The sequence below is a fragment of the Lactuca saligna genome, chromosome 7 (assembly GCF_052625555.1).
Source record: "Lactuca saligna cultivar CGN05327 chromosome 7, ASM5262555v1, whole genome shotgun sequence".
NCBI classification, from domain to species: Eukaryota; Viridiplantae; Streptophyta; class Magnoliopsida; order Asterales; family Asteraceae; genus Lactuca; species Lactuca saligna.
In genome coordinates this window covers 75,601,442-75,627,514 of record NC_136423.1, presented here as the reverse complement: position 1 = coordinate 75,627,514, position 26,073 = coordinate 75,601,442, and the positions used below count along the sequence as shown (strand labels likewise).

Below are 26,073 nucleotides of genomic sequence, written 5' to 3'. Positions count from 1 at the left end.
AGTTCATCCAACCCACTTAGCTTAGATTAGGATGTTTCTAACCCATGCTTTTGTTAAGAACATGTAAAAAAAAACTTTTAGCTTTGGGCAACTATAGATAGCTCCTTTTGTTAATAACCCCTTTTGTTTATGGTTTTGGGCATTTACACAACTAGCCATTCAAACATTTGGCTTTGAATAATATTACATGTTCTATGATAAAAATGGTTTATCTTTCTTTAAAATGATTATATTGTATATATGTATGTTGTTAATTTCATTCCAGTGCTTTAATCATGATTACATTATTTAGTTAAATGGAATTTCAACCATGTTTGATTCCAACCATACTTGATTCCGGTCACAGATGATTTCGGTCATTACTGATTCCATTATTTATTCATTCAATTCATTATTGCTTCCTTTGTTTATTGATTCCATTCATTAAGCATTCCATTTATGACTGATTCCATTCATTGTTAATTGACTCTATTCATTATTAATTGATTCCATTCATTCATGATTATATTGTATATGTGTATGTTGTTGATTTCATTCCAGTGCTTTAATCATGATTACATTGTTTAGTTAAATGGAATCTCAACCATGTTTGATTCCAACCATACTTGATTCTGGTGATCACAAATGATTCCTGTCACAAATGATTCCATTCATTACTGATTACATTTTTTATTTATTTAATTCATTACTACTTCCATTGTTTATTGATTCCATTCATTAAGCATTCCATCTATGACTGATTCCATTCATTGTTAATTGATTCTATTCATTGTTAATTGATTCCATTCATTCATGATTACACTGGAAACACTTATAAGTCCTACATAAACATAAACTTGTTAAGTCATTTCATTAAATAATGGGACACAACATAATACATATTCCAAAAGACATTGGTAGTACCCTAACATACATAACCCAAACACATTAATATTAGCCAAACAAACACAACCAAAACACTAGTTCCCGTCCATCTTCTGTCTATCATACCAATCCTTCAACATCACCAAAACAAACAAAAAAGAAACAATAAACACATAAAACAATGATTTCCATCTGCCACCTTCATTTCCATTAAGTTGATGAATGATCACTCCTTCCACGGGTTGTTGTGCTACTGGTTGTTTAACAATCCTCCAAATAAGTTCCCCTCAACTTGTTGTTGTCCAAACTCCCCGAATATTGCATTGTTCTCCAAATTACCATTATTGTGAAATTCTAGTAAGAGATTTGCATACCACTGGTTTGGTAGAGGAGAATCCACCCATTGAAAGTATTTGTAGTCTTTGAGTGCATCCTGGTAATTTGGGCAGCCTATGAACCTTCTTCCTGGGTTTAATGGAGTCCATGACGTTCATCTTCCAACAAGATCACCACAATATCACGTGTTTCTTAGACGATTCATCCCTCTATAATTTGATCATTTGCTTCCTACTAAAGATGAAGACGACATTTGTGGATCCTCCTCCTGCTTCGATTTCTGCCTGGTTTAATTTTAGGGCACAACTGAGTGAAACTCTTATGCATGCGTATGAGCTTTATATTTGACTCTCTTTACTGACTCACATCCACCTCACCATGTCCAGTCAACATAGACATTAATGAGGATTATTGGATGAAGATGATTGAATTGTTAGGTTTATCCGGTTTATTCCGCTTTTTTATTAAAAAAAATATAAAATTTTTGAAAATTTTCCCAAAATATTGAGAGTTCACTGTAGATATCCTTTTTTTAATGGCAAAAAAACATATAGATAGAAAAGAAACTAGCTAGGTGCTAGCAAAAGATACAACATATTAAGGCATTAAGGAATTTAGAAGCCATTTCGGCCAAATCATATTAGCCTTGTTATTTCTATGGCACAACCAACTAATAGAAAAGGTTACAATACTGTCAACAATATTCTCTTCTTTATGCTTAGGATCCCCAAAAAAGATTGCATTTCGGTAACACCATATATATAACACTAACATTTATTAAAAAAGTGGTTATTTAGTTGCCTTATAAGATATTAAAAAACTTCTAAATCTTGTGAGATGAATAAGGTTTTATATTTCTATTGGGTTTATAAATTTAAAAGACCAATTTAAATAAATTCACACAAGAAACTTAAAGTCAGACCATGTAGTTACCAGTACATTAATAAAAAGAGAGAAAAAAAAAAAAAAAAAAAAAAAAAAAAAAAGACAATATTATTAAATAGGAATGTACAGCTTAATTAGTTTGATGTACGGCATCCTTAATTTAAAATCATGGCTCCCTGTTACATGTTATATAGTTTTTCAAACATGTTGTCCAATAATTATTCGTTGACAAAAATATAATATAGTGATTTCAGAAATTAGTAATAACTTTCTGTCTTGTTTGACAATGATTTGGTTTTGTACGTACTTCATAACACGGCCAAACTTCATGACACTTCCATGGAACACTGTTCTTCTTAACATCCGAATTGAATTTTAAAAACTTCATATTGCTGTCATTTTCGTTCAAACTATTTTTATTATTTTAAAGGAATAAATTGGAATAAACATATTAAGCTAATTATCAAATAGTGACGAAGCTAGTGGCAAGAGATGGCGATTTCCATCTATAAATACCGTATGTGATTTGCATATCTTTACACGAAACATACTACAACACTTTCCAACTATAACAAGCTAAAGCATTAAAAATGGCTTCAAGAGCTTTGGCAACCATAGCCTTTCTCCTTACCTTCAATCTTCTTTTCTTCACTCTCGTATCCTCCACTAATACCCCAAAAGACTGCCAACCTCCACCAAAACCTCCAACACCACCAAAAGTTTGCCCACCTCCAACATCACCTCCACCATCACCAGAAGTTTGCCCACCTCCCACATCATCTCCAACATCACCTCCCACAACATCACCTCCCACATCATCTCCAACATTACCTCCCACAACATCTCCTCCTACATCACCTCCCACAGCATCTCCACCATCATCTCCAACATCACCTCCCACAACATCACCTCCCACATCATCTCCAACATTACCTCCCACAACATCTCCTCCTGCATCACCTCCCACAGCATCTCCACCATCATCTCCAACATCACCTCCCACAACATCACCTCCCACAGCATCTCCACCATCATCTCCAACATCACCTCCCACAACATCACCTCCCACATCATCTCCACCATCATCTCCAACATCACCTCCCACAACATCACCTCCCACAGCATCTCCACCATCATCTCCAACATCACCTCCCACAACATCACCTCCCACATCATCTCCAACATCACCTCCCACAACATCACCTCCCACATCACCTCCCACAGCATCTCCACCATCACCTCCAACATCACCTCCCACAGCATCTCCACCATCACCGGGGGGCCATTGCATTTCGCCTCCAACTCCTTCAAAACCTCCAACACCTATAGAACCTTCAACACCTCCAACACCTTCACCGACACCTTCAACCCCTCCTAAAGCCACTTGCCCGAAAGACATTCTCAAATTGGGTGTGTGTGCTAACTTGCTCAACAACCTTCTCCCTATAGTCATCGGAAACCCATCAGAGACACCATGTTGTTCCCTCCTTTCTGGCCTTGCAGATCTTGATGCTGCAGTTTGTCTTTGCACTGCAATTAAAGCTAATGTCTTAGGAATCAACCTCAACGTTCCTGTCTCATTGAGTGTGTTGCTTAACTATTGTGAAAAGAAGTCCCCATCTGGCTTCCAATGCACCTAGATTTTTAAAGCTTAAAACTATAGATTGTTGTATTTTGGAATATCATTTATTATGTTCGATTTAATGTAAAGAATCATGTATACGACATGATTCAAGAATAAAGTTGTGTACTCGTCTTTTGAAATTATAGTAGCCTTTACAATATAATTCTTAAATTAATGTCAATTTTAACGGTTTTTCTTGGTAGTAAATTTTTAAAGTGATATAAGTTTTAAATTAATGTTAATTTTGAACAATTTTTGTTGTTATAAAATTTTAAAACTAATTCTTTAAAAAGTTTTTATGATTATTGTACTTGTAAAACTACTTGACAAATATATATATATATATATATATATATATATATATATATATATATATATATATATATATATATATATATATATATATATATATATATATATATATATATATATTGTCACAATTGATCTATTAATAATACCAAAAATCTCAAAAAAAATTCAAATCCTCAAATTATAGATAAAGTCTACTTGAGTAATTTTAAAATGTAAATAAATAGAACTAGTAGATAATTCCGGGCTTTGTCCAAAACAGTTTTTTTTTTTTTTTTTTTTTTTTAAAAAAAAAAAAGAAAAAACCAAAAAACCAGTGCATTTAAAACAACAACAACAAAAATAAATAATTAAATAAATAAGTGGATGATTTCTTGCTGTGTGATCTTTCCATACCTTTCATAAAAGAATACTTTACCACTTTGCTTTAACAGCCAACGGAGAGGTAAGGCTTCCTACATTCAGAATGAAATATAAATGGTTAAGGTCTTGTAATGGCAGGTTACTTTGACTCAAATTTTAAGGTTATTTTTGGGCATTAAAGATGTAGATGTGGTGATCAAACAATCCAAATAGATGATACATCCCCAATGATTGGGTCATCCGGTGACCTCTTAGGTTTGCTATAATTATATTTTAATAATTTTTTTATAAAACCTATATTTATAGATCTTCTCCAATACTACAAACCTTAAAGTAAAAAACTTACATATATAAACAAAATTAGTTAATCGAACATAAGTTATTAGTTATTGAAACAACAGTTCTATTGAATAAAACAAAATCATGTTTAATATATATATATATATATATATATATATATATATATATATATATATATATATATATATATATATATATATATTTTCATAAACATTACACGTGCATAATAAAAATGTTATACAAAAAGAACCTTAACCCATTAAGAGCTAAAATATACAAACGTAAGCATAAAAAAAACATGACACCATAAATATATGCCAAGGGCCAAAACTTGAAGGGGAAATGGTGTAAATACCTTGTTTCAAAATCTTCTCCACAAGTGTTGCATGCAAGGCTAAAACTTTTTGACGTTCTCTGGGGTAAAAAAACAATGTTTAGAATAGTAGTAAAATACATATTTATGCAACTACGTTTCATCATTTTACCAATTTATACAACAAAATGGTGTTGAACATGAATTATGCAAATCCCATTTCAATTTATCACTGAAGATTCAAGTTTATAATTATTGCATAAAGTGGTAAAAATTATTTGAAACATTTGTTGAAAAACTCATAAAGAGTCCGTGGTTGTAAAAAAATGTGTTTAAACCTTAAAAAAATAACAAAAATAAATTATCTTTCACTATTTTTTTTGTAAGTAACATGGTCTAGAGTGACACCACACCTTCTCTTTTCTTCCTTTAGATGCATTTTTTGATTTGGCACTTTTCTCCTTTTTATTGGCAACCGTTTTTGCTGGAGCTTGTTTTGAAACATTAATAGTTTGAGAAGGGATATTATCATATTTACCATCTTTGTCCACATTTTCTGAATGATGATGATGATGATGATGATAATGGTGATGACTAATCAATCATTACCATTATTTTGGTGCTCTTTTTCTTCTTCTTCTGTGCTATCTTTTTCTTTCTGATTTCCTCTCTTTCTTCTACTATTCTTATTATTATACTCCATCAAACCTCAATATAAGCTTTCTTAAAAGAAGCCATTGGCTTCCTTCCTTTTCCACCATTATCAACATCAACATTTTCTTCATCCTCAGTCAGTTCACTTTCTTGATCGTAATCTTTATTTTTCATAGTCACCTACAAACCGGTTCTTGAGGTTGTCAACCTCTTCATGGACCTCATCAGATGATACAAACTCATCTTTATCACTTGCAACCCCCTCATCATACTTGTTTTCTCTATCGGAATAGCCAGAGAAAACAGAATTGGAGAAGAATCCAAAGAGATCAGGGACGATTGCGGGGATGAATTATTAGAATTTGAACTGGAGAACATGATTTGAGAACGATGAGAATCATACCATGCATGCTCTTTCGCGTCGGAGAGAACTTCGTTTGCGTTGATAAGCTCCAGAAAAGAGGCGGTCGCTTCGGATTCACAGACGCCGGACTTGACGAGTTTGTCACGGTGATGCTGGAGGGCGAGCTTTCGGTACGCCGATCGGATCTCGTCGGGGGTACAATCGCGTTGATAAACATAAATGGAAAACTGTCTGTAACAGACGGAAACACCTAAAAGAATCACAAACAAAAAACAGATACCGACAGGCGACAGGCAAAATACCGAAAATAGGAGTCGCACATCCAGAGGAACAGTAGGCTGAGTCGATCGGAACGTAGACGACGAAACAGGGAAGGGAAGGAGCGACGACCTAGCTGAGATGGAATCGAGAATAAGAAGATTCCCAAAAGACGGAAGCAAACGAAAAAAGAAAATCGGATTCCAAAATGAAGTCAAAGAATTAAACGTAGATAGCAAAGTCAAAGAATTAAACGTTGCGGTACGGGTGAATGTTTGTGAAGGAATTTAAAATTGAAATTGGAAAAAGAATACGTGGGAATTGGAATACAATTTGAATCAAGTTGCTATTTCGGGGTTAAGGAAATGAATTGTAGGTCGTGTAATCCCGATCAATTATGGTTCAAGATTTGAAACTGAGAGCCGAACCCAACAAGTAAAGTATACGTAAAATCTTTCCAATCCACATCCCTAGCAGAAATGAAGACAACTTTATAAGACATGCATACTACGGTGGTGTATAAGCTACTTCAAAGCCAACGTGATGCTCCTTGGTCAGATGACCAAGATATTGGCGAATCTGATCATGGGGATAGCATAAGGGCTTATCCAAAGTACGGACGAGATGGATGTTTGTTGTCCCAACCATTCTTTTGAATCCCGATCCCGAATTTCATATATTGTTTGGAAATAAAACTTGAATTAATTCTAAATTATGTTTTGTTCGCAGGAAATAGAATTAAAATTTATATAAAATGGTAGAATTACATTTTTTTGCATTTTTTGTTTAATTTTACCTTGTTTTCTAACTTATATGTAAAGATACATTATATAAATTATAAAAACGGTAAAATTTTGGCAGTGGTGGTGGGGACGGTGGAGGTAAAGATGGTGGGTGCCGGTGATGGTGGTGGTGATGGTGGCATTGGCGTTGATTGTGGTGGCGACAGCGGTAGTGATGGTGGCGGTGGCGGTGACGACGATGGTGATGGTGTCGGTGGTGACAGAGATGGTGACAGCAGTGGTGGTAGCAACGGTGGTAATAGCAGCGTTGGTGGTAGCCGTGAGTGATGGTAGTGACGGCGTCAGTGGTGGTGGCAGTGGTAATAGTGGTGATGGGTGATGGTAGTGGTGGTGGTGGTGGTAGTGTTATTAGTGGTAGTGGTGGTGGTGGCGGTGGTGTTGGGTGTAGTGATAGAGGTGACGGTGTTGATAGTGGTAGTGGTTGCGGTGGCGGTGATGGTGGTGGTGAAAGCGATGGTGGTAATGGTAGTGGTAGCGGTAATGGTGGTTGTGGTGTTGGTAGTGGTAGTGGGTGATTGAGGAAGTGATGGTTGGTGGTGGGTGGCGACGGCGACGTTGGTGATGGTGGTGGCGGTGACCACGAAGGCGGTGGTGGTGGTTGGCGGTAGTGGTGGTGGTGTTGGCAGTGGTGGTGGCGGTGGCGGCGACGACAGTGGTGGGTAATGGTAGTGGTGGTGGTGGTGGGTTTTCAGATAAGTACAAGTACAAGGGGTATTGTGTAATCTGTCACTTTCCTTGATGATGTATATTAATAATGTGTCGGGTGGAACTATCTAGTAGTCAGGGTTAGCTCGTGCTACCCCTCAGATTTGTTCAAGAAGTATAACAAAATTTTGGATGTTGTCGTGCTACTCCTAGATAATGGAAGTTGATACTCCTTCACCAGGGATTCAATTTGGTCATCTTTATCATAAATGAGATTCGATTAGGTCATCTTTATCATCCACAGATTGATCCCTTAGGGGAGTTTGGTAGCGTAATTTCATTTATCAATCAGTGACCTGCTATCAATTTTATCCTAATTCGCAAGAAACCAGCGACAACAACATCAAAATTACAACCAAATATGTTTGAAAATCAGCATTGGATATTCGATTTCTTAGTAATAATTTCCATTCGATTTCGTAGTAATCATCAAAATAGAAATTACAAGGTTAGCATATCTTTACTTGTAATTTTACATATCGAAAGTTTTGAATATGTTCTTCTTGGTGCGTGTTGTTACTCAATTTTCGTTCATGTAATTTGAATTATCGGATTTTTACTTATCTCTATTTCAAGTTTCACATGTCAATTGATGAATTGCAATTATAAAGTTTTATTTCAGTTTCACGTTTATCAATCGTCACTTTGTGCCCGGTTGCATTCATCCGACTCTCCATAATCTTAATCTGATAGTCTAGGGCCCTGATATGGTCACTTATAGCACTCGCCTCGGTGCGACTAGCACCCATGCGGTTGTAAAGTGTTTGGATGCTTTTGAATAATTCTTCTCCTCCTCTTCGAGCTTTTGACTTGCCACTTAATCGCCCTAGAGTTAACGCCTGAAGTTCTAACAAACTTTTCTAGAGATTGGACTCGGTTTGCCGTCTTGAGTCATCAGGTGAGGAATCGGACCGTCCTTAGGGTTACCCCCAGATGGTGCACGTGGCAAAGCCTGAGAAGACTCACCTCTCTCAAATTGTGGAGGATCATCAGTAATCCTCCTCGTGCTGAGCATATCGGTGAGCTAAGCTGACTCAAGGGGTCAGATTCCTTTTCTAACCACTAATGGATCGAGAAAAGTAAGAGAAAGTGTCTAGGTGAGACACTTGAGGAATACTCATCCTCAGAGTCCTCATCAACATGGGAATCTTGTAGTGACAGCGGTATGGTTGATAACACGACCTATGTGGAGATGGTAATGGAATAGTGTCACACCCCTGAACTGGAACGACGGAAACATCTGGGGGCAAATCACTTCATCTTGTAATATCATCACAGTGTATATAAATGAATCAAAGACAACATCGTCATCGTACATGAAATATAACAACCATCATAGTTTACATCAAAGTGTTGGTTCACAAATTACATCCTAAAAATTAAATGTATGGTGGAAACAAAGATACAACAAAAGTCCACATTTTCTTGACGATCGACCTGCTTGAGGAATCCCTGAGAATACAAGTTATTTTGAAAAATATGTCAACATATATAATATTGGTGAGTTCATAAGCATGTTTGTATGAAAAATTTTGCACCATTTTGTAAACACCAAAAATCTGATATTTCCGTAAAAATGGTTTGAAAGTTTTGTTTCAAATCTTGTATTAAAGCATGCGTGTTCTTGTTTGGTAGTGTAAAAAAAAGAGTGTTTCCTAGAAAATCAGATATTTTCTGTTTGTAAAAGTGAAGTGGTCTTAAAACCCTAAGATCTCAAGTAATGAAGTAAATGTATAGTTTGTGCAATGTATCATGAGTATAGTATATGCGTTCCATAAATTTATTTGTTTGTTATTCTCTATGTGAGTCACTATAACCATACCTGATATAACTGATATGTCTGTCGTGACGTTCTCCAGGCGTCGGTTAGGTAAGACATTTGTCACCCTAGACTGGCCCGTCTAGCTGTAGCGAACAACATCAGGTGCAGGGGTGTCAACCCCGTATGGAATTCTCGCTCTCCCTCCAGGAGACTCTGGTTATAACTACAACATGGCTTACTGTGTACGCTGGGTTGATACGAATGAAGGCATGTCATATAAGAGCCTTAAGTAAATCTACGTGAATAGTGTATCTCATTGTTTAACACCTTAGATAATGTTTCGAGTATGTGTTTTGACTACAAAGCATCAGTGATAAAAATATATTTATTCAGGTCAGAATGTCAAATATTTGTTGATTTCGATCTGATTAATCTAGAATGTGTCGTATAGGCCCAATAAGAAAGCAGATGGGCATTTAAGGCCAAATTAGAATAAAAATGTCGTAAATAGTCCGTTTGTTATCAAAATGCTTGTTTTAGCTCAATTATTACCAAAATGACATAAGAGGCACACTTTTATTAAAAATAACCATTTTGGCCTAACAAAAACCAAAATTTACAATAAGGTCCACTTTTTGTCAAAATTGATACTTTTGGCCCATTAAAGCCGAAAATTTCAACCAAGGATCATTCTTTGTAAAAATGACATTTTTGACCTCATAAAACCGTGATTTAACAAATAAAGGTCCATTTTATCAGAAATGACATTTTTAGCCCATAAATCTATGAATTTCCAATTAAAGCCCATTTATTTGTGTAAAATGATACTTTTGGCCCACTAAACCGTGGGTTTTGAAATAAGACCCATTTTTACGGAAATTTACACTTTAGGCCCCAAATAACCGTGAGTTGTCAAGTTAGCCCACTAAAACCCAAAATGGCACTAAAAGCCCATTTTGTTTATCTTTACTGTCAAATATGGCCCTTTTGCATTCTTTCTTTGTTTTTCTAGCAATTTTACCATGTTTAAACTTTTCAACATTATGTAAAGTTACTTGAAGTAGTTAGTTTACAAATATCAACAAGACTTGGAAGATATATCATATTTTTGTGAGTTTTTAACATGTTTTCATGGCATAATCACAACCTATTATGAAAAAATACACACATACATGCATAATACTAAGATTAATCACAAAACTAGCTTGTATTCTCCTCCAAAAATGTAGTAAAACTCGAAAAACAAGAGGGGTATGAAGCTCACCTTGGGTAGAGAAAGGGTGTAGTGGAAGTGATGAGGTGAAAATTTGGAGCCTAGAACACTTGGAGTGTTTGATGAATTTCCTGGAGACTTTGATACACTCGCCTAAGGTTCTTAACACATAAATTTATGTATGATTGGGAAGAAATTCAACAAAGTAATGTGTAAAATCTCTAGCTAGGCACGGAATACTTACAAGAATTTAGAAGAGTTTGTGAAGAAATAAGACTCCTGGAACTTGGCTTGAATTCTTTGAGAGTGTTCATAGACTTCTCAGTAAGTGAAAGTGGGTTTGGTGAAATGGGTAGTGGGGTTTACGTTCATTATAAGGGATAAGGAGATGATTTGATATTTTCTTGGATTAATAATGGATAAAGCTTTGTTATTGATGGTTAATACATGTATTACTGAGATTTGCATGGGAAAGTGGAAAAAGACAACTCATAATCCGTAAACACCTTTGAATATAAAAGTGTTTACACCTAAAATGGATTTACTCTTTGAGTTTATGCCCCATATGTGGGTTTACCATGGTGTTTACGCTCAAAGGGGGTCCTCTAAGGAGTTTACGGCCAAATAGTGGTCCACCAAGGAGTTTACGGCCAAGTCTTGGTCTATTTAATGTGTTTACGGCCAAGCATGGCCCAAATGGGGGTTTACGATCTCGGATGGCTCCTAGGAAGAGGTTCATGGTCTTAATGTATAAGAAACTCTAGTATGTTAGCCTTATAGTTCGAGCATTCAAGGTTGAAACATAAACATAAGCCCTTATGTCTATATTAAGTGATCCTTATTTGGTTTGTAATAATCACTAGGGCTTAGGGAAAGTATGAACTTCAATTATATATCATAGTTGTATCATAGCTAAAACACTTGCATATACAAGACCCTTGGACTTGGTTTTGACCTGAAATTTCTAATTCTGACAAATAGAGATAGGCTCCTCATCAGTGAGGCCATCCTCTCCCTTTACTGGACCAGCATCGTTCAACACATTAGGTATGTCCTCAAGTATACCCTCATCCTCAGACTTTGTGACCTCCTCTGGATCGTCTCCATCTTCATCTTCTGACAGGTCTTCCTCTTCATCCTCTGAAGTGTCTTCCTCTTCGGCGGGGTTAGTTAGGACGTCTTCAGGGACTCTTGAGAATACATGTAGTTTGAGAGTCAACACAAAGGTTGGTGAGAGTTACAAGTTTTCTGCTAACCACAGTAATGATACTTTAAAAAAAATCTAAAAAGTGTTTCTTTTGTATTTAAAAACCATGTTTAAAAATGTTTGATAAAAAGAAAAACTAAATCCATAGTTTCTAGATAAATAATCCAATTAATACTTATAGTGATTCCTATAACCGAGTTATGTGACTAGATATAACCCCTTACGATATTTCATTAGACGTTATGAATAAAGATTAAAGATAATATCACCCGCTTCATTAGACGTCATGGATATAAACATAAAATATTTACAAAATATCATATGATCCAAGACTTTTTATTAAAAATATATTTTTAGATATGGATATTTAATTGGTTATTATAAAATTATCTTTCAAAATATATTATGAAAATTGTAACTCATTAATTCATCTTTAATGACTATAAACAAAAACGATTATGTTTTAATATATTAACAAAAATCCTTAAATTTATTAACAAAAAACTAAAACAATTTTATTATAGTATTAAATAAAAAATGCAACTCATTTTTAATGACTAAAAAATTCAACCTATTTAATGGTGTGTGTAGCAACATCCAAAAGAAAGAATTAAGAAAATCTTATGAAAAGATTTGAAATTCATAGGCTTTCAAGTTACACTTGATACATTGTCATTCAAAATATATGGTGTAATCAATGAAATTATGTTGAGATATCGTTGGCTTTCAAGTTACACTTGTTATTCAAAATATATGTTAAGAAGAAATTCGATAGTTTTTTTAAAGGATAGCTAGATTTTTTTTTTTTTTTGTAAAAAAAAAAAAGAATTAGCAAAGAGGACTTAAAACTATTAATGTAATCAAAATCCATCTAAAAAGTATTTTACATTTTATGAATTCTTAAATATATTTATTTTTAATTATAATTAGATTTATTTAATAACTTATATGTATATTTCAAAAATATTGAAATAAATATCAAGGGACAACTGATCCAAGTTATTTAGAGTTTTATTTCAACATATTTGTCTCACTTCGCAAAATGCCAAAAGGAATTATACAACACAAACAGTTTGTCAAAAAGCTTAAACAAACTAGCTGACAAGAAAAGAAAATAATCACCACATGAAAATTACCTGCTAAAAAAACTAAAAACTAACCGTTGCCGCCGTAGCGCACAGGTATTATATATATATATATATATATATATATATATATATATATATATATATATATATATATATATATATATATATATATATATATATATATATATAGAGAGAGAGAGAGAGAGAGAGAAAAAAAAAAAAGAGAGGTAGGTCCATATGTAAATGAACATTTAATGTGTGGTTGTAGGAACTAATCAAAATTCAAGACAAAATAAATTATTAAATAATCAAATAAGGGTAAATTAGTAATATTGTATATATATTAAATACAATCTATAATTATAATACTATTTTTTTTATGGAAACCAATTAAATTCAAATTAAAAAATTCCAACTTTTACTTTTTTTTTATATCCTTTAAAATACTCGATCACAAACATCGTGCGTTATTCTTGAAGCTTGACAACCGTTCCTCATAACTTTACGTTCGCACCACCGTCACCGGATTTTTGAATTGCCATAGTTGTACGCCTTTTCTACTCGTACTCGTTTCTACTCACTCATCTCGCTAGTCATCTTCATCAAGGAATCCGAAGTCCGAGTTACTCAATCACAATCACCACCTGATGCGACCATTCTTCAATCTTGTGATCTCCTAATACCATTAGGTATTGTTTTTTTTCCAAATTTTTTTTGATTAAATTTTAATTTCATTACCGTGCTAAATTATTTTATTTAAGTTTATAAATTTTTATGAATCTTTTTGATTATCGATCTTTGTGACGGCTTTATCTTGTGACTATCAAAATTGATGATTTATGTGGTGATGGTTATGAAACTCAGGGGGTATTTAGGCTTGAATGGGTTCCGGTAAGCTCTTTTGGTGTTACCATTGCCTTCAAGAAAAATGTTATTGAAAATGATAGAAATAGAATAAAGTAGATACAAACATTAAGATGATTTTTTGTAATCGCCAATTTTTCTCTTCCCTTAAATGCAAACATAAAGAAGGTTTTGTTTTTAAAATGACGATTATCATCTTCCATTAACCATTATATTTGCTATTTTTTTACTAGTTTGATTATATCTACAAAATAATGTTGTTGGTTTAATAATTTAATTATTTTATTAAAATAATAATTTTTCGTATGCCCATATGTTAAATATTCTATAGTTAGGCCCTATCTCGCTTTCCAAGTCTCATTTGGATGAGGCGTCGGCGCTACTAAATGCAACTCTCATTTCAACATTCTTCTCTATTGAGCAATTCAGCGAAGAAAATGTTAATGTATGTCTTTCAATCTCTCGGGTTATCAAAAATGTTACGTTTTTCAACCCCAGATTTGTTTGAAAATACCGGCAAGAATTTTTCGACCTGATTAAATGATTGTTGATTGGCTATTTCGGGGTTCCATGCCCATGGATTGCCTAAGATTTTTGCAACAGTATATTCTAAAATTTAAAAGCTTTTGTTTAATATTTTGCATATTTTCTAAAGTTATGGAAGGACACTTGTATTATGTCAGAATGTTTTTATTTTATAGTGTATTCTGTCAGCATGTCTTGGTATAAATACATTTTGTCAAAATGTCTTCGTATTCATATAAATTCACTCTTTAGATTAGGTGATGTGAACTTTTTCTATGGTTTGATCAAGTGACCTTATAAAAATGAATCCTCTCAAATTCATTTTGGATTCAAAAAGAAGATCAAACGCATTTTGGATTTTGTTAGAAGATCAAGTGCATTCCGGATTCTCATAGAATATGAAGTCATTACAAGGAGACGAAGACTTTTACAAGACTTTCAAAATTCTTTTTTAGGATTTTTTATTCTTTTGATGTATTTCAGTTTCTAATTGTATTTTTACTCCATTTTTGTAAAAGTGTAAACAGATTCCACAAGAATATACTTTACATTAATATTTTTAACATTTAAATGTTATGTTATTCAATGAAGAATGATTGAAGAAATGATCTTATATTCGTTCTTACTAGACAAAACCTCAAACTTTTAATGTTTAAGACCCTTTATTAGTTTATGGATTGCATTCTCATAAAATGTCATCCTAACAGAATGTCATTATGAAAGAATAAATTTGGTTATTATTAAAATTTCGAAATTGAATTAATTATCAAAAACTAATTTTCAATATGAAGATAATTAATTATCATTGAAATCCACAATTTTCCTTTTTAAAATCTTGTTTAATTAACTAAAATACCATTATAATGAATTTTGTATGATTATATGGTACATATTATTCCACTGTATTATCATACACCCTCAAATCATAATCATTCATTCTTTTAATCTATTGGTTCAACATTATCCCTACGACCACACAATAAATATCATCCATATTATAACCTAACTATATATATATATATATATATATATATATATATATATATATATATAGATTCTGTTGACATTAAAAATAAAATAGAGATCTTGATAATCAACCTCAGTCACATATTTCAAGTCTGTCGCTCTAACTCTCCAGCGTACCGGCACGGCATGTATATTATAATCATAAACAAGGCAAATGCATGTGCAACGCGCAGAAACACCTATATAGTTGAAGTCTTTACAACTATATGATTTTTTTAAATATAACAATAACGTTGTTATTAAATTTGATATAATAATATGTATATACTAAATTGATATAATATATTGTTATTGTGAATTATATGATAATATATACATTTATTATAATTTCATAATCTCAATCGTTTGAATGATTTTTACCTGTAAGTTACACATGAATAAAATTAAATATAATATATGATTTGATGTTATTTATAGTTGTTTTTACTGTTAATTAATTTTTTAAAATTTATTTGCTTAATGTTTTAATTTCTATCATTATAATTATTTAAAACATCAAACATTGTTTTTTTTTTTTTATTATTTTAAAGCTAACAATATAATCATTTATATAGAGTTGTTTCAACTATTGTTATTATAAGTTATTTTAAGCTACTTATTTGAAAACTTTTAACGATTATAAAAATATATTTAAAAAATATTTTAGTTAAATTGAGATTACAATTTTGTTTTTGCTTTTACCACTTTTAACTATTTACAAAATATTCTTTAGTTTTTTTAAATGGAACTGAAATTTATATTTGAGTTGACATTGTAATGTGCAGAAACACCTATATAGTTGAAGTCTTTACAAATATATATTTTTTAAAATATAACAATAACGTTGTTGTTAAATTTGATATAATAATTCGTATATTAATTTGATATAATATATTGATTATTTTGAATTATATGATAATATATAAATCTATTATAACGTCATAATCTCAACCGTTTGAATGACTTCTACTCGCGAGTTACACATCAATAAAATTAAATATTATATATGGTTTAATATTATTTATAGTTGTTATTTTTAACTAATTTTTTAAAATTTATTTGCTTAATGTTTTAATTTCTATCATTATAATTATTTAAAACATCAAACATTATTTTTTGATTTTAAAGGTAACAATATAATCATTTATATAAAGTTATTTTTAACTATTGTTATTATAAGTTATTTTAAGCTACTTATTTGAAATTTTTTAACAATTATATAAATATATTTAGGGAATATTTTAGTTAACCGATATTACAATTTAGTTTTTGTATTTCTCACTATAATTTATAACTTTTAACTATTTATAAAATATTATTTGGTTTTTTTAGTGGAACTGAAATTTATATTTAAGTTGACACTGTAATGTTATATTTAAGTTAACAATTTAAGTATTTTGTCTAAACTGTTCAAAAATTATAGCTTCAAACTGATAATGGTTTACATGCAACAACATTTTAAATCTAATAAATTAAGTACAATATGTTAAAATTTTAAGAAATAACTTTCTAAATAGAAGTAAATATATTATTTTAAAATTGAAATTTAGTCTATTTATGATTACACTTTAGGTTTGATATTTATTTTACCTTATTAACCAACTTACAATCATTATTAGAAAGACACTACAATTTATCGCTTTTAACTATTTATAAAATAATCTTTGGGTTGTTTAACTTAAATAAAAATTATATTTAAGTTGAGCCTATAATGTTATATTTTAATTAATAATTTAAGTATTTTATACAAATTATTCAAAAATTATACCTTTAAAATGATAATGGTTTACATCCAATAATATATTAAAACTAATAAATTAAGTATAATATGTTAAAAGTTAAAAAACATAATTTTATAAATAAAATTAAAGATATTATTTTAATATTGAAATTTAGTTTATATATGAATACACTTTAGATTTGATATTTATTTAACCTAATTACTAAATTATAATTGTTATTATAAAGAAATTGAAAAGTCATGGGAGTTTTAAATGAATGTGGTGAAAGGAAAAAAGAATGGGGGTTTCAAATGCATGAGATTCAAGAAAAAATGCTAGTTTTATAAGTATGTATGATAATTATATAGCGTCGTCCGTTCCTTTCTCCTCCACCACCATCCCCACCACCACAACCACCACCGCTACCACTAGTACCACCACCTCTGACACCAACTGATCCCACCACTGTCACCTCTATCTCTTATACTACGATACCTGTGTCACCACCATCTTTTCTACTACCAACTGTCATAATCATATATGATTACTAAGCCAGTGAACATACATATATGTATAATCATTTATGATTATGCATACATTGTTGTTGTCGGTACACTGAAGCGTTAGAGCGGCAAACGAGGAATGTATGACTCAGGTTGAATCTCTCTCTCTCTCTCTCTCTCTCTCTCTCTCTCTCTATATATATATATATATATATATATATATATATATATATATATATATATATATATATATATATATATATATATATATATATATCGAGTATTTATCATGTATACTAACACTTCTAATTAATAGATGCAAACAAAAAAGGGTATGAAAATAAAGCTGGTTTTTATGTATAATAACATGTGGATTAGTATTCTTTATGTATTTATACATTCAAATACGCTTACAAAATTTAGAAGTGAATAAACTTTTATTTAAAAAAAAAAAAAAAAAAGATAGGAGGATTACGCTATTTTAACTTTTATTAACATATAAACCCATTTACATTTGATTCACTAATTTTTATGAAAATTATAAGCACTATTTTCAGCCATAAATTTAATAAGTAAAAAAAAATCAGTATCTTATATTCACAATAACAAAAATGTTGGAAAGTTACAAACTGTATCCATAGAAATTCTTTTATTGGAGAGCTTGAATAATTCAATTTCATTGTATCGATTTTTTTTTTTTTTTTTTTTTTTGGGAAATGGATGTGGTAGTTTTCCAATGCAATAGAAGTCAAAACGAAATGAAGATCACAAACTCCGGCTCTACCATGCGGAGAAACTCACATAGGATTGGCAGAAATGTTAATGCTAAAAACAAAACCCCCTTTCATTACAACCTCCGCCCATTGCTGGCTTACTGAAAGCACCTCTTTTGTCCAAATCTTCACATAAAATCACCACCTTATTACCCCTGTTTGCATTTCAACCAAAATCACCCCTCATGAGCCGACAACCACCCAAGAGCATCCCACTTACCGCCAACATGTCCTCCCCCGGGCAACCAAACACCGCCACTATTGCCGCCTTGAAAACCAGAAGTTCTCGAACAAAATTTTGTGGTGCATTTGGTGATTGCATGACAAAACCTACCATTGCTTCTTCACCACCTCGTCAATCTAACTCTAGACTCGAACTTCAGGTACACCCTTTTCCCCTGTTTCTTATGCACGTCAGGGCAGAATAGAATACGTTGTACTGTGTTTGGTATGCATTAGACTGAGACTGAAACTGATATCAATGAGACTAAAGTTGTAAGGTTTTTTGTCCCGCTCAAAAAGGTGTAACAAATGCAACATCATTAACAATGTTGTGTTGATGCTCGTTAAAGGTAAATGTGTAGAGGATAGGATACGACGGTCAAATGCTATTTTCAATGATGGGAAGAGGGCATTTATGTCTTTTTTTTTATAATTTTTTACAAATGAGAAAACGAAAGTGAGTCCCTGTCCAACTGTTTTCCACCTTTTATGTGGAAAAAAAAAGTTTTAATTTTTGCATCATTGACATTCTTGCATTTATCATTCCATTCCATACCAAATATATTACAATTGTTATATCTTTGTCTAGTCGTGTATAATAATCAATATCTTATGGTTGTCGTAGATATACCAATCCGTATCGTTTTTCTAAGAAAATTATTAAAAGAAAGTAAAAAGAAAAAAATTGGTTTTACTTTACAATTTTGGTGATTCTGGTTTTGGGGTTGTGAAATTATTTTAAAGGTGGAAGAGCTACACAAAGAAGTGAAGAAAGAGAAAGAATTAAAGTCTATGTACAAGATAAGGCTGGAAAGAACACAAGATTACCTAAAATACTGTCTACAAGTAGCACAAGACAACGGATTCTTAAACCATATTATTAACAAAAAAGATAACCCTCAAGAATCGTCTCCTACTTCCTCATCTGCCATTGTTCAAGCTTCTACAAATCCTCGAACACCACCAAATGTCCAACAAAATACCAATCTTTTAGCTCTCATCGAGCAAGCCAAGCTCAACGGATGGTACATTGATCCACATGAGGTACATACATCAACCCATGATTTGTGTAAAAAGACATAAATACCCTCCTCGTCATTGAAAATACTCTAGAAAGCTTCTTCGCTTATCAATGATACAAAAATTCCAATCTTTGTCTATCTACGTCATAACAATTTTTGCAATCTTCGTCTAAACAAGTCTGTAAAACTTTTATTATTAAGACAAAGATTGAAATTTTTTTGTCCCATCCAAAACGGTGTAAAAGTGTGTCCTTCTTGACCTCTCGCTTGTATAAAAGACATAAATAACCTCATCATGATTGGAAATACCCTGTAAAGTTTGTTTAGTAGACTCTAGTCATGTTCAGTGTAACAAACACATATTATTATAGTAATACATTAGAAAAAACAAATATAATATTATGAGATTGATTTTATTGTTTTTGCATGGTGTAAGATTGAATTACACAAGAAAGTAGCTCAAGGGAGCACGGCGGAAATATACAAAGCAACATGGAGAGGCCTAGAAGTCGCAGTGAAATGCATATTTCCTGATTTTTTCAGATTAAACGATTGTGGCGTTAGCTTCTTTGCTCAAGAGGTGGAAACCCTATCAAGACAACGACACACATACGTACTCAGGCTAATGGGTGCGTGTCTTGACCCACCGAACCATGGGTGGGTGGTTACAGAATTCATGAACATGACTTTGAAGGATTGGCTACATGGTCCGGGTAAGAGGAGGAAAGAACGAGTCACCCCACTTCCTCCTTTTGAAGAGAGATTAGCCAAGGCACTAGAGATTGCTCAAGGGATGCAGTATTTACATGAGCATAAGCCTATGATTATACATAGGGATTTAAAACCAAGTAATATATTTATGGATGATGCGTTTCATGTGAGAGTTGCGGATTTTGGGCATGCACGATTCTTGTCGGATGAAGAAAAAGCGTTTACGGGTGAAACGGGTTAGACTTCCATCTTTCTTCCTTTGGTAACAAGATAGGACATAATGGTCTTATACTGCGTTTAATGTGCATTGGACTAGGACTGTGACCGATGCCAATGAGACAAAAAAAAATGCAAATTTTTGTCCCACCCAAAAAGGTGGGACATGGATTCGCGTTCGATTTCCCGTTTGTGCAAAAAGACGAAAATGCCTTCCTCATCCTCATCATCAAGAATAGCCTTAGAAAGCTTGTCTAGCCCTGTCTCGTGTAACAAATGCAGCCGTAGGCTGCATTTGTCATAAAATACAAGACCGGACCAGACAACCTTTCTAATGCTATTTTCGATAATGAGGATGAGAAGGGCATTTTCGTCATTTGCACAAATGAGAAATCGAGAGTGTATCCATGTCTCACCTTTTTGGGTAGGACAAAATTTTGCATTTTTTTTGTCCCATTGGCATCGGTCGCAGTAGCAGGTCCAATGCACGTCAAACATAGTTCAAAGGGAGACTTATATTTTGTTTTCTTTAGGGACATATGTATACATGGCCCCAGAGGTGATTCGAAGTGAGCCATACGATGAAAAATGTGATGTTTTCAGTTTCGGAATCATACTCAACGAGCTTCTAACCGGCAATTACCCATACATAGAGACAGACTATGGTCCCTCCAAGGTACTTAACTAAAACACACTACCATATCACCACAAGTTAATTATTTCTTCATTTAGGACTTTTAACAAACAGTTGGTGTGCATTTGTGTTTGATGAGGAACAGATTGCATTACAAGTTGGGGAGGGCAAGATAAGGCCAGCACTTCCAGAGCATGAAGATAACATTGAAGATTTAATTCAACTGATTCAACTCTCATGGGATGAAGACCCTGAATATAGACCCTCTTTTGGTACAATTACCCGGGGTTTGACAATGATTTATGATAGATTTATTAATGCCCCATAGAATTTTCCTTTTAATACTTTTCCAACATTTTTATACTTGTATTTTATTGTACCTTGCTATTAGAAACACTCCACTGTAGACTTAGCAAAGAATTTTATATAAATGTTCCACTTACTTTTACCAATTTATGCAACAATGTTCCATTTTTTTAATAAAGGGGAAAAGACATAAAAGGACAGAAGAAACTTACTTGAGATAATTTGATGACTGATGGAATAAAAGTCAAAAAGTCAAAACAATCCAATCCATTTCTTGAAAGTCAACGCAGCCTCCCTCCTACTTATCTGAGACTCTGTCTGAAACTTAGGAGTCTTCCCTTTACAAAACGTTTTATGATACTTCATAAAAAGCATTCGATACTTATATTTATCCACAAACATTTTCCCTTTTTCCATCATCTCAACAACTTCATTAGCCCGAATAAAAAATCCACCTCTTACAAAAGTATAAAGAACAGAATCCAAAAGCTCTTGATCAAACTTCATGCCATGATATAATCCAAGAACCTTCATTTCACCCCAAAGTTCAGTCACCTCAGTATACTTCCCTCCAACAGCAGCATATCCAGTCACTAAAGAATGAAAAGTTTGAGCATTTGGTGTATACCCTAAACTCCTCATCTTTTTCAGAGCCTTTTCAGCATCTTGCATCATCTTCTTCCTACAAAAGAAATGAATCACATTGTTCCAATCATGAACACCACAATCAACTTTTTGTCCTTCTTTGATTTCTTGTAGAAGCTTTGCCATTAGTTTAGCTTCTCCACTCCCTCCACATCCTTGAACTAACATATCAAATTCTTGTTGACTATGTTGACTAGTGTTGTCTAGTTTAGCTTCTTTCATTTCTTTAAACAGATTTAAAGCTCCTTGAGTGTCTTCATCAATCACATGGGATTCAATCAGTGCTTTGTAGCAACTAGCATCTAGCTGGAAGCCACCTTTACGTGCATCTCTAAGGAGTGATTTTACTTCTTGTGTTTTGTTTTCTTTACAGTATGCTTCTAAAAGAGATGAATAAACAGAAGATCCGGTTTTGAAACCACTCAGGCGCATTTCATCGAGCAGGTCATGTGCGTGATCTAACCATCCAAGAGAAATGCATGAATTCACAACTTGAATCAAAGGAGAAGAATCAAGATAAACTGGGGAATCCTCTTTCTCTACCTTGATTAGAAATTGAACTAAATCTTTTACCTTGTTAGCTTCCAAGAAACCTTTGACTAGTTTCACAAAAACTGTGTCTGTTGGTTGGAGAATGCCATGTTTGGTTGTGATCAGTTGCTTTTTGTTCTGAAACTTCATTACTGAAATGTTAAGTAGTTCTTTAGCTTCTTCTTCAAGTTTTAGAAACTTTCTATCACCACAAAAATCTTCATAATCCAAAGTCTGGGGTATCATTGTCTTTTCAGGAGTCAAAGTCAAACTCTCTTGAGACTCTATTTGAGGACATTTGTCCATTTTCTTGGCTTCAAATCTAAAAGTAGCAACACCAAGAGAATCTTGAGCTTTCTTTGCCTTCTTAAGCATTTCAAGAACCATCTGAGAAGCAGATTCTAAATCCCCAAATTTCAAATGGCAAGAAAGCAAGCAATTATAAAACTCTCTAAACTGAACATTACTCAAATCATGGGCTTCATCAATGTATCTTTTAAGTTTTTTAAGCTCTTCTTTTCGTCCATTCTGTTCATATACATGCCCCATCATGATCAACATGATGACATCAGTTTTCACACCAATTCGAGGTATCATATCCAAAAGCTGCTCTGCTTTTCTATTTGTCCCAAACAAAAGACAACCCCCTAAAGCAATGTTTACAGCAGTTGTATTCGGCTTCATTGCAATGAGTTCTTCATTGATCTTTTTACGTGGGTCCACTCTTCCATCTTGAAACAGAAAACCAATCTCAAGAACCAATTCAGCTGCCAGATAAGCACCAGATGGAGTTAGTGACATGTGTGCTAATATAGCAGACCAAGCAGTGACTGGAGGAAACTGTTGGGTTTCTACTAGCTTTCTTAAAACAGTTGCTGCATGAACAGGTAGACTGGCTTTTGCAAGACATAGTGATAGATATATGAGAGTTGTTTTTTCTAGCAAATTCTGTTTGTGTTCTTCAATGGCTTTTTCTACTAAATGATATGCCCTTTCGAGGTATTGAAGTTGTAGACTTTGGGAAGAAGTTGTGAGAAGCTTGTTGACAACAGATTTTCTGGGAAACCCTTCCATGTTCATGTGTTGTTCGTGTAAGTTCCAAGCTTCATTAAGTTTATGTTCATCGAGTGCATTTTGTATCTCCTCACTTAGCTTAGCAGGGTCTCTAGCTTGGACCAGGATTGTGCTGGCTATGGTTGAAAAAGATTGCCATGGATAGATATTTCCAGGCACAACTTCCAATGCCTTGTTAGCTGATTGATGAAATGCCATGCTGCGACAAGAATATCTTGTAATCTGGGCGTTAAGATTACTGATGGAGAACATGCCTTGAATGGCATAAAGAGCTTTTGAGTTCCCATATCTCAACTTTCGTAGCAACATCCCAGCAGTTTTGCTATCAATGCTCTCAGGGGAATTTAATCAAACACTTGGTGGCCCCCAACTTGGTAACTATTAATCCACATACCGAATACGAAGGGATGACAAATCAAGTCAAATGCCATAAAGTCTGCTTAGAAGATACCATTGCCAGCTCACCTACGGTTTAGTCTTGCTTAAGGAGCCCTGTTCGTACCAGCGGTGGAAGCATCTGACATTGCTGCTACTTAACCACCGCTGTAGCCTGTTCCAGAGTAAATTCAGTAACTTCGTAGACACAGATTAGATGCAATGAACGACGATATAGTGATTCAGTTTTAGCCTCTAAGCCTTCTTGTTATCGTGTGTTACATTTCAACGACGATGGCAATATATAGTGCGATAATAGGTCAGCAGGTACTGGGGTGTAATGTTAGGTTAGACTTTAGAGGGTTCTGGTTGGGGCGTGGCAACCTTGGACGAGGGGCACAAGTCTTGGTGTGCGATCTACATCTAGTATTTATGGGTGTTTTCACAGCGAAAATCTTTTTTTTTGTAAAAAAAGGAAAAAAAAAAATTTGCTACACTAGTTTTAAAAAGTTATTTTTGAAGTTTTTATATAAGGAAAATCAATTTTTTAGAAAAATCAGAAAATTCTGATTTTTTTGTAACTTTTCCAAAAAAAAAACTTTTAGCCTTTAAGAAGTTAAACCAAACACCCACTTAAATTATGTTGTGTCATACTTGCCCACTAAAAGTGATTTCACATATCTCATTTTTGTCGTACCTTTTCAAAATCTTGTCATTTAGGCCATCCACAATGGGTATGAAGATAGTTGTCGTGGTTTAGATGGCCACCAACCACAACCATGTATATCATTCCGGATTCCTGATGCCTCGTCGTAGTGATTCGTGAAGCCAAGACATAAAACGGCCAATGAAACTTATTTACTCTTTTGATTCTTCCTTGACCATGTAAGGGATAGTTTGGACATTTTAAAAAAAAAAAATTGCGTACTATTTACCTATAAATATCAATACAAACCTTCTTATATTTTACATAATTATTCTTGCATTTTATTCACATTCACACCATTTGTGTTGCTTTGATCTTTCAAAAACCATGGCTCCCAAAAGGCTGAATTCGTCGGAAGAGGAAAAAGAGAATTTAGCATAAGTATGGGTGTCATTTTCGGAAGATGGAGATAGTCAGATCTCTTGAGATTTTTAGCGAAAAGTTCAAAGCATTTTTATAGCTTAATGGGTTGTCAAAGCCGAAATATTGATGAAATATGTTCAAAGTGGCACGATACGAGGGTAAAATGTTGCGAATTCGATGGAATTTACAACTTTGTTATAAACAATATACACAAAGACGATATCGCTCAGTTTATTGTGGCCATGCATCAATACAAAAATGCAACCCACAAACCGTTTTACACATCTTATGTAACATTAAAGTTATGATATGTTTCCTTTTTAACCCTTAATGCTAAGTTCATTTCATTTTGGTCTGTAGCTAGTACGCAGGGCGTACTAGCTTTCCGATTGATCGCGGGTTCACAAACGTACACTCGGCGTACAGAAGGTTTGGGCAAACCCTAATTTTTAGGGTTTGTGTCCTATTTAAGCAACTTATACCACCTTTGGACATTCTATTGATTTGCTTCCATTACCCTATGCCCTTATATCGAAACCCTAAGTGTATTTGGTGGGATTTGAGCTTGAAAGTGAGTTTGCTGGTGTTTTGTGGTGAAAAAGAAGAAGAGGATCACTTAGAGGTTGCTTCGTAGTAGCTTGAGCTTGTAGATCCAGAGTTATCTTCACCTTGGCAAGCATTTTGGGGTAAAAGCTCTCATCTTGATGGTCCCTTATCCTAGATACATTTTATTGCGTTATTTATGCATTTTTTGGTCTTTTAAGTCATATATGAAGTTATGGTCTAGTCCAGAAGCTATGAATGCTAGATCTTTGCTCATTTGAGGTCC

General features: G+C 33.4%; 3 protein-coding genes across 3 annotated transcripts; 2 read left to right on the top strand and 1 right to left on the bottom strand.

The window, feature by feature from the left end:
- Positions 1 to 2,641: 2,641 nt before the first annotated feature.
- Positions 2,642 to 3,901, top strand: LOC145005151 (uncharacterized). The gene has a single exon (XM_078964201.1). It carries the CDS (start codon positions 2,676 to 2,678, stop codon positions 3,723 to 3,725), a length of 1,050 nt encoding a protein of 349 aa, XP_078820327.1. The 5' UTR covers positions 2,642 to 2,675; the 3' UTR covers positions 3,726 to 3,901.
- A 14,765-nt stretch (positions 3,902 to 18,666) lies between these two features.
- Positions 18,667 to 21,572, top strand: LOC145007066 (serine/threonine-protein kinase STY17-like). The gene is made up of 5 exons (XM_078966065.1): positions 18,667 to 18,822; positions 19,406 to 19,705; positions 20,120 to 20,630; positions 21,144 to 21,286; positions 21,390 to 21,572. The coding sequence occupies exons 1-5, from the start codon at positions 18,667 to 18,669 to the stop codon at positions 21,570 to 21,572; spliced, it is 1,293 nt and encodes a 430-aa protein (XP_078822191.1).
- Positions 19,428 to 24,560, bottom strand: LOC145004930 (Pentatricopeptide repeat (PPR) superfamily protein). The gene is made up of 2 exons (XM_078963961.1): positions 21,763 to 24,560; positions 19,428 to 19,993 (listed from the first exon to the last, which is right to left on the bottom strand). The coding sequence occupies exon 1, from the start codon at positions 24,107 to 24,109 to the stop codon at positions 21,803 to 21,805; it is 2,307 nt and encodes a 768-aa protein (XP_078820087.1). The 5' UTR covers positions 24,110 to 24,560; the 3' UTR covers positions 19,428 to 19,993; positions 21,763 to 21,802.
- Between the last annotated feature and the right edge of the window lie 1,513 nt (positions 24,561 to 26,073).

Bases quoted from the DNA above. Each gene is read 5' to 3' on its own strand.
- LOC145005151 (XM_078964201.1), top strand. From the start codon at position 2,676: ATGGCTTCAAGAGCTTTGGCAACCATAGCCTTTCTCCTTACCTTCAAT.
- LOC145007066 (XM_078966065.1), top strand. From the start codon at position 18,667: ATGTCCTCCCCCGGGCAACCAAACACCGCCACTATTGCCGCCTTGAAA. The intron at 19,706-20,119 runs GTACATACATCA...GCATGGTGTAAG, and splicing joins GGTACATTGATCCACATGAG to ATTGAATTACACAAGAAAGT. The intron at 20,631-21,143 runs GTTAGACTTCCA...TGTTTTCTTTAG, and splicing joins AGCGTTTACGGGTGAAACGG to GGACATATGTATACATGGCC.
- LOC145004930 (XM_078963961.1), bottom strand. From the start codon at position 24,109: ATGTTGCTACGAAAGTTGAGATATGGGAACTCAAAAGCTCTTTATGCC.